General features: G+C 42.3%; 1 protein-coding gene across 2 annotated transcripts; it reads left to right on the top strand.

Moving 5' to 3' along the window:
• The first annotated feature begins 1547 nt into the window (after window positions 1-1547).
• RPL9 (ribosomal protein L9) lies at window positions 1548-6950 on the top strand. 2 transcript variants are annotated; one of them, XM_078600904.1, is made up of 8 exons: window positions 1548-1647; window positions 2917-2964; window positions 3556-3671; window positions 4765-4860; window positions 5479-5611; window positions 6342-6422; window positions 6570-6686; window positions 6812-6950. In XM_078600904.1, exons 2-7 carry the CDS (start codon window positions 2919-2921, stop codon window positions 6674-6676), a joined length of 579 nt encoding a protein of 192 aa, XP_078457030.1. In that variant the 5' UTR covers window positions 1548-1647; window positions 2917-2918; the 3' UTR covers window positions 6677-6686; window positions 6812-6950. The 2 variants fall into 2 exon arrangements, with proteins under 2 accessions (XP_078457030.1, XP_078457029.1); XM_078600903.1 differs by having other exon boundaries at window positions 1549-1688.
• Window positions 6951-13435: the final 6485 nt, after the last annotated feature.

Here is a 13435-nt window from a genome sequence, read left to right as displayed (position 1 = left end):
GTCAACTGACGTTGGCTGTAAATGACCAAGGCCCCTTATTCTAGATTTGAAGCTTTCGTGACTGCAAGGATTCATATTCTTAGGTTTTTTTCGGTAAAGTCACGTAGGTAAAACATCAAAATTAATAAAAATAAAATAAAAATCACGACGTTTTGGAGGCAACACAAGTCTCCGCCAGATTAGCTGCATCAAGTGAGGCAATGATTCAAGATGTAATCCCTTAAAAGCAAGTTGAGGGGGAGGAGAGGGGGGGGGGGAGCTCATCAGAATGTGGTAGCCAATGAATGGAACGTATCGGGAGGGAGGGGGGCGGGGCTCAAAGACGGCACGGAGTGCCACGTACAACGCATCGGGAGGGGGAGGGGGGCGGGGCCAAAAGGATGGACGACGGCTTGGACGTGGTTGTGCGCAAGCAACTACTGCTGCACACGTCAACGCATTGGACAGAGAGGGGGGGAGGGGAGGCCTGATACACATGATAGAAAAGAACGAAAATGCCCATGTATAAACATGGGCATGTATAAACATGTGTATCAGGCCTCCCCTCCCCCCCCCTCTCTGTCCAATGCGTTGACGTGTGCAGCAGTAGTTGCTTGCGCACAACCACGTCCAAGCCGTCGTCCATCCTTTTGGCCCCGCCCCCCTCCCCCTCCCGATGCGTTGTACGTGGCACTCCGTGCCGTCTTTGAGCCCGCCCCCCTCCCTCCCGATACGTTCCATTCATTGGCTACCACATTCTGATGAGCTCCCCACCCTCTCCTCCCCCCTCAACTAGCTTTTAAGGGATTATATCTTGAATCATTGCCTCACTTGATGCAGCTAATCTGGCTGTGACGGTCCCACCTGATGACGGAGACTTGTGTTGCCTCCGAAACGTCGTGATTTTTATTTTATTTGTATTAATTTTGATGTTTTACCTACGTGACTTTACCGAAAAAACCTAAGAATGAGGCCCTTTATGTCGTGGCAAGCCTCGGGGCCACTTCCTGGAGTAGTGGAGTTCTGATATTACGAATACGGTACATTTCATTAAAGCGTGTTTAAAACATTTTAAAAAAATATTACTTATTGTCTATTTTTGTTTCTTCCTTGTGATGGCACTGTAGGATGAATGTTGAGGTTAGTGAGAGCACGGGGTGACCAGTAACATCTGAATTGGTCTGTAATAAGCTAAGCACTGAATTGGTGTTGACAGGTTTGTTGGAGATTGTAAGCTGGTTGTAATCACCAGCGAAACGTCGGACTCGAATCGTAAATGTTGTGGGCAAAATAGTATAACTAGACCATATATTTGTTACATTAAGTCATTTTTATAATAAGTCAACAATAGTTATCGTGTAGATAAACTCGCCCCGGCCATAGGAATGTGGAATTACCACCACTGGCTCAGGGCTGTAAGCCAGGATTTGAGCACCACCTCAATATTCAATCAAGCAATCGCTTTTAATTTCACGTTTGTTTATCGAACATCACAATTCGATTCACTCCTCATCCTTGTGGCCAATGTCTTTTATGGTTCACGTATTTCAAACCCTTTCGAGTGACGTCACCGCCTGCGCGAACTCTCGCGAGAACACGCGCGCGGGCGGGATCTCGACTGGCCAATCAGCGCGCGCGCCCGTCCTTTCTCTCTCGGACCCGGAGGAGGTGAGGCCCCGGCTCCATTACCTGCGCGCTTCGCATCCGCGGTAATCCTCCTCGCTACACCTTCTCGCGAATAATCTACACGCCGCGTTGCATTCTGCGACTTACTGTGTTCACGACTAACTTAATGTTGGCCGCCGATGGAATGGGCGCGCTCTTTATTGTAGGTCGATGTTTGTCGACCGCGGAGGAGGACTCGATTGGGGCCTTGCGTGGCTTAGTACAGTGCGGTGCTGTACGTGTAACTCAATGGGCAACCCAAGTTGTGTCTTACAAGTTTCTTCTCGTAACTTTTTACAAAAGAGAGCAAACCTATTATAACCAAATCACCGCGAATACGGCCGACCACGTCTAGGAAGTCTGGCAGGATTGAGCCCGGGATAGTGCTTGTATGGGTGCCTCATCATGCATAAATGTGTTATACGTTGTGGGTAGCAGAGGGCAGTGCATCAAAATCCGTTGTATTATACTATGCTCCCACGTCTATGCTCCCCGTCGTCAACCCGCACTGACCAGCGTGGTTGAAGTATAGTATTAAAAAAACCAATGGCTCGGCACGACGTGGGGAGGCCCTCATCCAGCAGTTGATCGACAAAAGTGTTATACATGAACACTCGTAATTTTAGTTGATAAAACTCCGGTGTATAAAGTTTGCGTGGTTTCTAGTAAAAAAATCTATTTGGAAAATAGTTAAGACGTATTAAGTAGAATGGCCTATATTGGTTTACCATCCTAGTACTGTACTCCGAATCTAGCGACTGCCGCGTGCGACGTTGATACCGGCACGGTGGTTGGTACTGTACCGTATTTTCCATTCGGCCTACTTGGCACTGATTCAGAGTTGCCCTGTATAAACAAACATTTTGGCTTTAATGAGAAAGTGCTTCATAGTGTTATAGTACTCGCAATTATTTTTACGTGCTTGTCATGGAGTACACTAAAATTGAACCTGTTTGCTTCGGTTCTGATGGTTGCCCATTGATCATAGCCGACCCAGGCAAGACGTGAATATCTATGATGTTGATTAGTTTCCTATCAAAATCTGTGAATGTTTTTTGTACTTTTAGGCGTTTCCAATCGGGCACTGATGGTGGCCACTAGTTGACTGATTAAATAGTTGCTGTTAGAACCTGCATTGCATGTGATCATAATTAGAAAATTGCTTATGTATACAAATGTTTATGTAATTCAAGTTATTTCAACTACGGTTCAAAAGGGCGTATCTTTTGCAAAGTGAAATCAATGAGCGTCTGTATTTTTTTTGTTCCGCAGCAATGAAGACCATCCAGAGCAATCAGATCGTGGACATACCCGAAAATGGTGAGATACCCCCCCCCCCTTTGGCTCTTGCAATTTTCATTTGTGTTCTTGAAGCTCAATATAAAATCAGTTAAAAAAGAAACCAAGCCTAATGCACAGTTAACTCTCGATTGTCCACGAGCATATTATCTGGGTTGGGGATTCGTTCAGAAATAAACATGGTCGGCAAGTGAACTTAAAAACAATGAGAACGGACGTTCTGCGTCTTGTGCGTATGGCATTCATGTGGAATTGTACATGTTACTCATAATTGTTTTTTCTTGGCCACACCTAGCATTACGTGAGATAATCGAGAGTTAACTATTTAGTATCTATGGCATAACGGACACTAAAAAGGTGTTACAATATGTAGAAATAAAGCAGGCAGACGTTACCTTCTAAGCCAAACTTCTGAAAAATAGTCCAAAAGAGCCGAAGATTTTTTGGAAACAACATTTTTACAAACCCTTAGTTATTTTATTATCGGATAGATGTCGATGCGTTGATGATCTTCAGCTTAGTTGGAAGGTAGTACGCCAAAACGACTCGCACAAAAGCATTGCATTTGCCGTGAAGCAATGTTAACATTTATTTTCCTCCTTTATCCCACAGTCACGGTGATGTTGAAGGGGCGCAAAGTGACTGTTAAAGGACCCAGGGGAGTCCTCAAGAGGGAGTTCAACCACATCAATCTGGAGTTGAGCTTGCTCGGCAAGAACAAGAAGAAGGTGAGGCTTGTCAACTGTAGGATACAGGAAAATCCATTCATATTGAGAGTTAGCACACTTGGCAAAAAATCTTCACTTGGGGGTAAATGCAATATTGACTAGACAATTTGATTAATCATTTAGAAAAACTTTCCATAATATTAACATACCCCCAGAATCAATGGGACCTCCTTTGCCAGTAACAAGAAAAAAACACTGATAATATATGCATTGTCTTTGGTGTGGAGCAATCAGTTTCAAAGACAATGCATATATTATCAGTGTTTTTTGTTTGCATTCTGACCAAAAGTATTGTGGTTAATGCAGACATGATTCCTTGTAAAAGGTTTCAGTTTGGTGTTTTAACATCTTAACACCTGTTGCCAGAAAAAAGGGGTAAACCTATTCTCATACCTGCAGAATGTGCATTTTATGGGTACAATTCAAATTTGTGTGTTTTTAACACATTGAGAATAATTTCATATTGTAATATTGACATACGTTAAGTGAATTTAACATGCCTTACCTCACGTGAAACGTATTCAAGCCATCCCAGGTAGAAACTACTATTCGGCTGATATGGTGTGCAACAACTTAATGATCATGTGATAGCTATTATGTAATTTTATGGCCCTTTGGTTCCATCCTTTTTGTGCCACCCCAACCCTGATTGGCTTCCAGGTCACTTTATGGATCCCTGACATCCAAAAATGTCTACTTTGTTTTGCGGCACATGAACTTTGAACTCCTGTGCCATTACTTAAATTATTATTTAGTAGCCATTGCATTACTTGTTTGTTAACACACTTTTACATGGTGTGGTCTGGTTTTGAGATGAACATAATACAATTAAAATTTATAGACTAAAATTTCTCCAGAATAAAATGACATGCACATTGAGAACCAGAGGGAAAAATGTTGGGTTATTGTTATAACAATAAGTGGAAGCATTTTGGGGGGGGTATCAAGAATACATAGAGATATGCTTTTCAGGGTCACTACATGGATATCAGTTGATATGTATCTGAATAACAGCAGAGTATTGTAATTACAATCAAAAATTGAAGGCAATATCCTTAAATTGCCTTTGGTACATTTTCCTCCATGGCTGCAGTTGCGTGTGGAGAAATGGTGGGGCAATCGCAAGGAGCTTGCCACGGTGCGGACCATCTGTAGCCACGTGATGAACATGATGAAGGGGGTGACGCTGGTAAGTTCACAACAGATGTGGTTGTATTATGATCGTAGGACCTAATGTTCATCTTGGTTAAATTATCTCGTCTCAGGTTTTCTCCAAAATCCAAAATAGCACACCTTGAAATGTAATTTGTCAAATCTCCCAACATCCCAATTCACGACAATCTTGAATAATTTTTGCGTCCTCTGGTCTAACACTGTTTGAGACTAGGCTCTAAAGAAAGCTGTCTCTGGTGTGGACCAGTCGGTTTCAAAGACAATGCATATACTGTCAGCATGTTTTTTTTGGTATTTTCACCACAAGTTGATGTGGTTAATGCAGACATGATTCCTTGCAAAAGGTTTCAGTTTGGTGTTTTAACATCTTAACACCTGTTTTGTTGCCAGAAAAAAGGGGAAACCCTATTCTTAAATCTTGAATAAGTCTTGAAACTGAAGCATTCATGGATAAATGTGACATTACGTATCTTCGTATTTTGGGAAAAGCGTATATTGGGATGTCTAGTTTATTATTACGTATGATTTGTATATACATAGTTTACCTGTGCACATGTTCCACCAGGTAACAGTACAACTAAACTTAAATGTTGACCTGATTTTTGTGCTACCCCCGTGTTGTGCATATAATTAGGGATTCCGGTACAAGATGCGCTCGGTGTATGCCCACTTCCCCATCAATGTGGTGGTCCAAGATACTGGCAAGCTGGTGGAGATCCGCAACTTCCTGGGCGAGAAGTACACGCGACGCGTGCAGATGAGGCCTGGTATGTGGAGTCCAAACATAAGGGACACACTAAATATATGGGATGCTCCGAGGGAAGAAAATGGCTGTCTTAGATTCAACCACCAGGTGGCTCCAATGTGAAAGGGGTTTTTCCGAAGTAATGTTGGAGGACACAATAATTTTGGCTGATAGACTGCAGGCAATGATTCGTCTGCTCAACATAATCATTCATTGATTTGCGGGCACAATTTAATTTATATTATGGTGCATGTAGAATCAGTAGTGGCTGTAAGGCTTCCACAAACCAATTGCATAAAATTCGTGAAGCCAAGGGGCAGTGGTTCCCGCACATGAATCCGCTGACCTGAGTTCAATTCCCATCAGTCCTGGGCCCCAACTCCGCCAACTTGCACTTGCCAGCATTGTATTATTTGGTTTAAATATCCTATGGCTGACAGGGTGTGAGGAGACCCTCGTTCAACAGTGGTTTGACATTCTATTTGACTAAGAAAATATGATAATGCAATCCAATGAATGCCTCATGAGCATTATAATTGGATTTAATGGATCATTTGGTCAATCGTTACATGCCCGAAATACAGATTTAATACAACGACTTTGCACACCATGATGTGTTGTTTGAAAATGAATTGTGAAAATGATATGACAGCTGCTGGCTTTTTTAGCTTCTTAGTGTCTGTAAGCTGGGAGGTATTGAGAAGCTATGTTTAATTTTTAGAACATGCCACTAACTATATTCTTTTGCACAGGTGTGACATGTGCCCTCTCCACCAACCAGAAGGATGAGCTCATTCTTGAAGGGAATGACATTGAACTCGTCTCAAATTCTGGTGAGTGTATGTGCAACTATTATGTGTAACCGTGAATACAATAATTTGCCAATGTTAAACGTAGTGAATCTTGCGTTGGTATGAGTGCTGGCCTGATTTTATTGTTGTGTGCGTGAAGGCTTAATACGTGTTATTGTCTTTTCCCAGCTGCCCTCATTCAGCAGGCCACCACTGTTAAAAACAAGGACATCCGCAAGTTCCTCGATGGCATCTACGTGAGCGAGAAGACCACAGTCCTGGAACTCAAGAGCTAAATGAGCCAAGGTAGCTTGTCGCATCACTTCTGTTTGGCAGCAAGTGTTCAGCTCTCATTTGATTGCTTTTAGCTTTCCTGTTTTGTGTTGAATAGTTTTTTCTAAATCTACATGTGTGTGTAACTGCCATTGCAGGGTTCCGCAAGCTGCCATGGGGATGATGATTTCCATCATTCCAAGGAAGTGCTGCGAATGGTGAAAGTGCTCAGAAGACGGAGTCCTTTCTGTGTTCTTACCACCGGACATTCTCCACAATAAAATGACAAAAATAAAATTATTGTCTGGCTTCATTTTTGTGCCCAAGTTAAATATACAATAAAGTAATTTGACCATATTTCCAATATGGTTAAGCAATTGGTTCACCAAGAAAATAAGATGGTAAACCGTTTATTAAATCTGGTAACAGATTTTCATACAATGAAGTACCGTACATATAACGGTACATGTAATTTATTTTCAAAGTTCAGTTCAAGAGTTGTCACGTTTTTACTTTGTCATTTATCTCACTTATTCAAATGTTTCAAATTAAGGTACAGGAGTACTCCCTATATACTTTCCATGATCTAGGGAAGGTTTTTGTGAGCAAATAACATACAAAATAGTAAAGTCTTTGCGTTAGTCGTACCGCTGTTCCTCGGCAGCTGCCATTGGTAAATACAAGACCGGGAGACGATTCCTCAAGGCAGGTTCTACATCTGCTCTGGAACTTATGTAGGAGTTGACATTTTAGGACAATAAGAAAAGTGCTAATTTCATTTCAAACCGTTTGTCAGATGTGGAAGGCTGGGTTTTTAGGCAAGACTTTATATAGTACTCTCCCATGTGTTATGTATAGAATATTTCGTTCAAACTAAATAATTGTCGGGATTTCATGTGCTTTATCTCCCGAATAACACATTTTTAATAACATTTTACCACTGCTGGATGAAAATTTCCCCAAATCTGTCGAACTCATACACTCATGGCCTCCTATGAAGCAGGGCCCTTGTCTGAAACGGTAGCTATTATGTACTTAAGGCTTGTGAATTATGTAATTGGGTCTTAAATGTACATTAGAGCAGACGGCACGTATATTTACGGCTAATACACCCGCAGTATTATTCGTGAAGGCTGCTGGATTCAGACCGCTAACCTGCAACAAGTGATGAGCGTGCTACTGCTAGGCCATTTCACCAGATCAGGAGTGAGGATTTTGAAATTGCAGGACTTGTATTAGAATAAAGCAGGTTAATTTAAAGTCAGTTTTTTTGTCACTAAAGCAAAGAAAGACGTAAATGTTAAGAAAATATTTACATTTATTTAAGACCACGGTAGCGCAGGAGCGCAACTTTGGGGTATGCGGCGCTTAGGAGCCTAGTCGGTCACAAGGGGGCACTGAATGAACAGATAAGTAAAAATTTAAGAATTCAAGCATTTCTAATTAGAATAATTGTTTCCAACAATTCACCATAAATGACAAAAATAACAATTGGTACAAATTTTAAAAGTAACATTTACGAAAAATACAGCGTAAAATGTAGCGCTACTGGTGTTGCTGAACTCCAGGCTTTTTTGCGAACTGACATGCACATGAAAGCAAGACTCACTTATTTGTGAGTATTGCACCTTTCAATACATTTTTTTCATAGGCCCGTTGAAATAATTAATTGCGCCCCTGAACAAAAAAATATTGTACAATACAGGAGGAATCGAATCCATGGTAAAGTGGGTGACCAATATTGCGGATGCCATTTTATGCAGGCTTATCCATTTTTAATCCAAAGAATAGGGCTACAGTTTTTTTTCACAGACCCGACTGCTCCTGATGATAACCGGAGTCGTGGGTAATAGGGTAATGGTATCGGAGGAGTTCTCTCAAAAAGCATGACGAATAAAAAAAATCATTAACAGCTGGCTCTCTCTTTACAGGCTATGTAATTGTAGAATAGGTATTTACATTCATAGATCGTAAAGGAGGAGTGTTGTACAAAATAAACTCTGAAACCCCGTGCATTAATTACTCGAATCCACCGTTACACTACACATGTATCCAACATTCGTATACTGTGGCACTGTGCTGAAAATAAAGGCAGGTTGGGGACTTCTGCTGAATTGGGTGTAATCCGAGCCTCTTCAGGGCCTCACTATGTAAGCTGGCCTCCCTGTCACAAACATGTAAGACAAACATTCCCTTTGTTATGAAAAGGAACATTGTACAAAAACACCTGTGTTTTCATTGTACTGCGGCAGAGTATTAAAGTAATGCATTATATTTTGCCCCAAAAATGTGTACACATTGTAAATTCATGCATGAATTTTCTTAACTTGTTCGAATTTAACAAAGCATAAAGTATACGAGCAAATTAACATACTCTATAAAATGCAGTCCTGTGCACAGTATAACTGCTGTGATGCCAATTCCATTAGCAAATGAAGAGAAATTATCAACGTGCAACAAAACCCATTGTTGCAATGTATTTATCAGAGGTGGGACAAAGTCATTGTTATGCAAGTCACAAGTAAGTCTCAAGTCTTTGCTCTCGAGTCCCGAGTCAAGTCGAGTCAAAGATGAGGCAAGTCCAAGTCGAGTCTGAAGTCATCAAAATCATGACTCGAGTCTGACTCGAGTCCAAGTCGCATGACCCGAGTCCACACCTCTGAGGTGGGACAAAGTCATTGTTGTGCAAGTCACAAGTAAGTCTCAAGTCTTTGCTCTCGAGTCCCGAGTCAAGTCGAGTCAAAGATGAGGCAAGTCCAAGTCGAGTCTGAAGTCATCAAAATCATGACTCGAGTCTGACTCGAGTCCAAGTCGCATGACTCGAGTCCACACCTCTGAGGTGGGACAAAGTCATTGTTGTGCAAGTCACAAGTAAGTCTCAAGTCTTTGCTCTCGAGTCCCGAGTCAAGTCGAGTCAAAGATGAGGCAAGTCCAAGTCGAGTCTGAAGTCATCAAAATCATGACTCGAGTCTGACTCGAGTCCAAGTCGCATGACTCGAGTCCACACCTCTGGTATTTATATTAGGACCCGTGGGAAACCCGCACTGAAAAGTGTGGAGAAGTATGGCCAAATAACCTCCAGGACCCACACGATGTGAAGAGGCCCTCATCCGGTCGTGGAGTGACGATGAATGGCTGTACACCACTTGGCCACTCTTATAAGCCAAATTACCTCAAGACGCAAAGTGCATATACGTGCATTACACTGCATGCATTGCAATGTATAAGCAGACATCTGTTTTCTTTCCACATGTAAATACAATGTTTTAGTCCATTATCCTACTGGCGTTGAGATCGTTGTTTAAGCAAGCTAAGTCTGGACGGATTTTGACATTCTGGGTCTCTTTAGCAGCACACGGACGATACATTAATTGGCGATGCTGCATTGGCTGCCGTGCACAAGCACACCAGAAACTCAATACATTCGTCAATAACACTACCTTAAAAGATAAGTATATGATAGCCGACGTTTTGGCCTATTTTGAGATCCAGTTTGAAACGATAAGTGAGTGTTATATCACGCTGAGAAGATGTCGACTGTTTGAGATTGGCACAATGGGAATAAGGAAGTTCTGCCACTTTTACACCATTGGAACCTCCTTTGCCAGTAGCATATTTTTCTACTGGCAAAGGAGGTTCCAATTGTGTAAATGCTTTTACCCCGAGCTCTCATACTCTGATGGTGCATTGTCTTTGATTTGTGCGCCTTTTGGCGTCATCTGGCCCAACACCATGTGAGACTCGGCTCTAAGAAAAGCTGTCTCGGGTGTGGACCAATCAATTTCAAGGACAGTGCATACATTATCAGAGTTGTTTTTTTTTGTTTGCATTCCGACCGTGGGTATTGTGGTCAATGCAAACATGACTCCTTGTAAAAAAGGTGTCAGTTTTGTTGCCAGATAAAAGGGTAAAAAAACAATGATAATTCTGCCAATTTGCAAGGCGTCCCCATGCTCATTTATTTGATGACACTGCTCAATAGTTACTTCCCAGTTAGGGGTCAATTTAATATTTGATGCGATGTACTGTACAGTATACATTTCATAGTGGTTTTGGGCAGGAAACGTTGCTGTGACGCACGGTTAAAAAAAATGACCGGGAGCCAAGGAATGTAACGTGTTCCTAGAGGATGTGTGCCGAGGAGATGCAGCAATGGAATAAGTTAATGTGCAGATGTTAGGTGGATTTTTACATTGCAGGATCAGGAGAAATTGCAATGACTTGGTAGTGAGGCCTTCGTCTCGTGGTGGATTTGGTCATTGCTTATTTTTATTACAGCTGCTATTTTGGTGGCTCAAGAAGGCTGGCTGAGAAATATCTGGAAAAAAAAGTGGCAATCCGAGGATTATGGCTGATGATTAAACACATTATTTGCTGGAGCTGCGTTGGCAGTGGTGCACGATAAACAAAACGCATTCATCAATAACAGTGGCCTCAGAAAGAAATATACAGCGATGGTTTGGGCAATGACCTCTCTTCATGGCACATCAAATGCACACATAGCACATATCGTAGCCCACTTTTCCCCAAAGTCGCCTCTTACCCATACAGTCTTTTCCACTAAAGGCAATGTGAAACTGTTATTGATTAACCAGACTTGTACACCAGTCACTTTGTTAATGGCGACTCGGTTGCTGTGTGTGACACACGTGCTGTTGCATTTTTAAATCCTTTATATTAAGTTCGCTTGCTTGCTTAGGACTGTGCAAATCTTTCGGTCGTTTTTTAACCCACTTCCCGTGATCCAATCGAGCTGACATTTTGCACACAGACTCGTTGTGCGTGACAGTGCATTTTCGAGAATTTTTTTTACAAAATGCTACACTGTTTAGGGGAAAAAAGTTAATTATTTAATTACCAATTGTTTAATGCTGCCAGACAATCATCTGCCCCATAGGTGGCAGCCATCTCAAGCCAGAGGACGAGAGGACTCTAGCCGCCCCGATGCCACGCATATAAAGGATTTATAGTGAAAAACTTTGTTTTTACAGGTTTACTTGTTACAGATTAACCACAATTAATGTGTTTGTCCTCGATTTGGAGCACCTGGCCCACGTCCTTCATTTCGAGTGTGCAACATATTGACGAACGGATGATGATGATGTGCACGCCCTAATGGCTTAACAGAACTGAAACGTAACAAATGCATCATTATGGGGAAACGATGGGGGAGAGGCCGGGAGGGGGAGTTCTGTGTGGGATTGGAATTTCCTGTCGGGCAGTTTCTGCTGTGGCAGCTTTATTATTACTGCTGCTGGGTGGACAGGGGGAGCACACGACGGAGGCTTTTTGTGTGCTCACAACCATCCGGCGACATGGATTGATCAAGGTCCGTGTGTCAAAGCATTATTAGATGCGTGGTAGATACGTTATTTTGTTTTTTTGACGGCTATCTTCACCGTTGCTTATACAAGTATCCCATTGTGTTGACGAGCGTACGGTTTCATTTGTAAGAGGCGGAACAACTTGCAAATCGATCTCCTTTCACGGCACCGTTTTGTAGTTATTCCTCTGTTCGCTGAAGGCCTCCCCCCACATCGTGTCGGTCATGGTTCCAGCCTAGCTCGTGAAAATTGTGAGTTATAATTAGTATGCTGGTGCATATTTTACTACAGTATACGGTATTACATTGCTATGTACGGTACATATACGCACCTCGGATGCGAAACTAACTTGTAAGCCTCTTTAACAATTCAGAAGGCTACAGTCGTGCACTGCACAGTGCATGTGGCGTGTGTAAAACAAGGTAAAGATGTCATTTATTTGATCACGCGACTGCTTCATGAGAACCCCTCTTAGAGGATATATTTGACCTTGTGGTGTTGTTCTATGCTCTGACATTGGTGGTGAGACGAGGCCCTAAAGAGAAGGCTCTTGTCTCTGGTGCAGGCCAATTAGTTTCAAAGGCATCTTATTATCACAGCATGGTTGTGTGCATGTTCACCACAATTGGTTAATGCAGTACTTTATTCCTTGTAAAATGTATCCATTTGGTGTTTGAACATCTCAACACCAGTTTCAGAAAGGGTAAACGCCTATGAGGCCGTCCATAAATGACGTCACGCACCTAGGGGGAGGGGGGGGGTCAGACATTTGTGACGATGTGTGACGAGGAGGGGGGGGTTGAGAAATGTGACGTCACATCAAAATGCGCAAATTTAAATAAATATGGAATTGTTATAACAACAATAATTGTTATAACAACACTCCTACATCATCAGAGTGCAGCGCCACATTAAATACGCACTACAATGACAATAGTTTAAAGCGATTTGAAGCATGTTTTATTTTCAAAATGGAAATATGGTTTGGGTGGGGGGCAGAGCTTTCTGACGTCATATTTGAGGGGGGGGGGGTCTGACTTTTTGTGACGCCGTGTGACGAGGCGGGGGGGGTCAAATCGTCCAAAATCGCGTGACGTCATTTATGGACGGCCCCTATTATTTTTTCATATTTGGTTTTCTCTTAAACGCTCACCACATACGTCTTGGAAGAGGTAGGAGGAAGTGGTACCCACACATCGTACACGTGTCCTCGATCCTGCCATTAACCTGGCCGCACGAGTTCGATACCTGGACCTGTCGAACATCACCAGCCAAAAGGAAATTTAGTTTTTAGGTCCATACGGCGTACAACCGTTTCAATACGGGCAATTGTTTGTGTCTATTTGTGTTTTTCCCTTGTGATGGGACTTTGTGGGATGAATGATGAGATTTATAAGGGCACGGGGTGACCAATAATGTCTCAATTTGTCTGTAATAAGGTAGGGCACTTACAGGGGT

Source organism: Lampetra planeri, chromosome 15, assembly GCF_965212315.1.
Source record: "Lampetra planeri chromosome 15, kcLamPlan1.2.h2, whole genome shotgun sequence".
NCBI classification, from domain to species: domain Eukaryota; kingdom Metazoa; phylum Chordata; class Hyperoartia; order Petromyzontiformes; family Petromyzontidae; genus Lampetra; species Lampetra planeri.
This window is presented reverse-complemented; position numbering and strand designations above follow the sequence as displayed.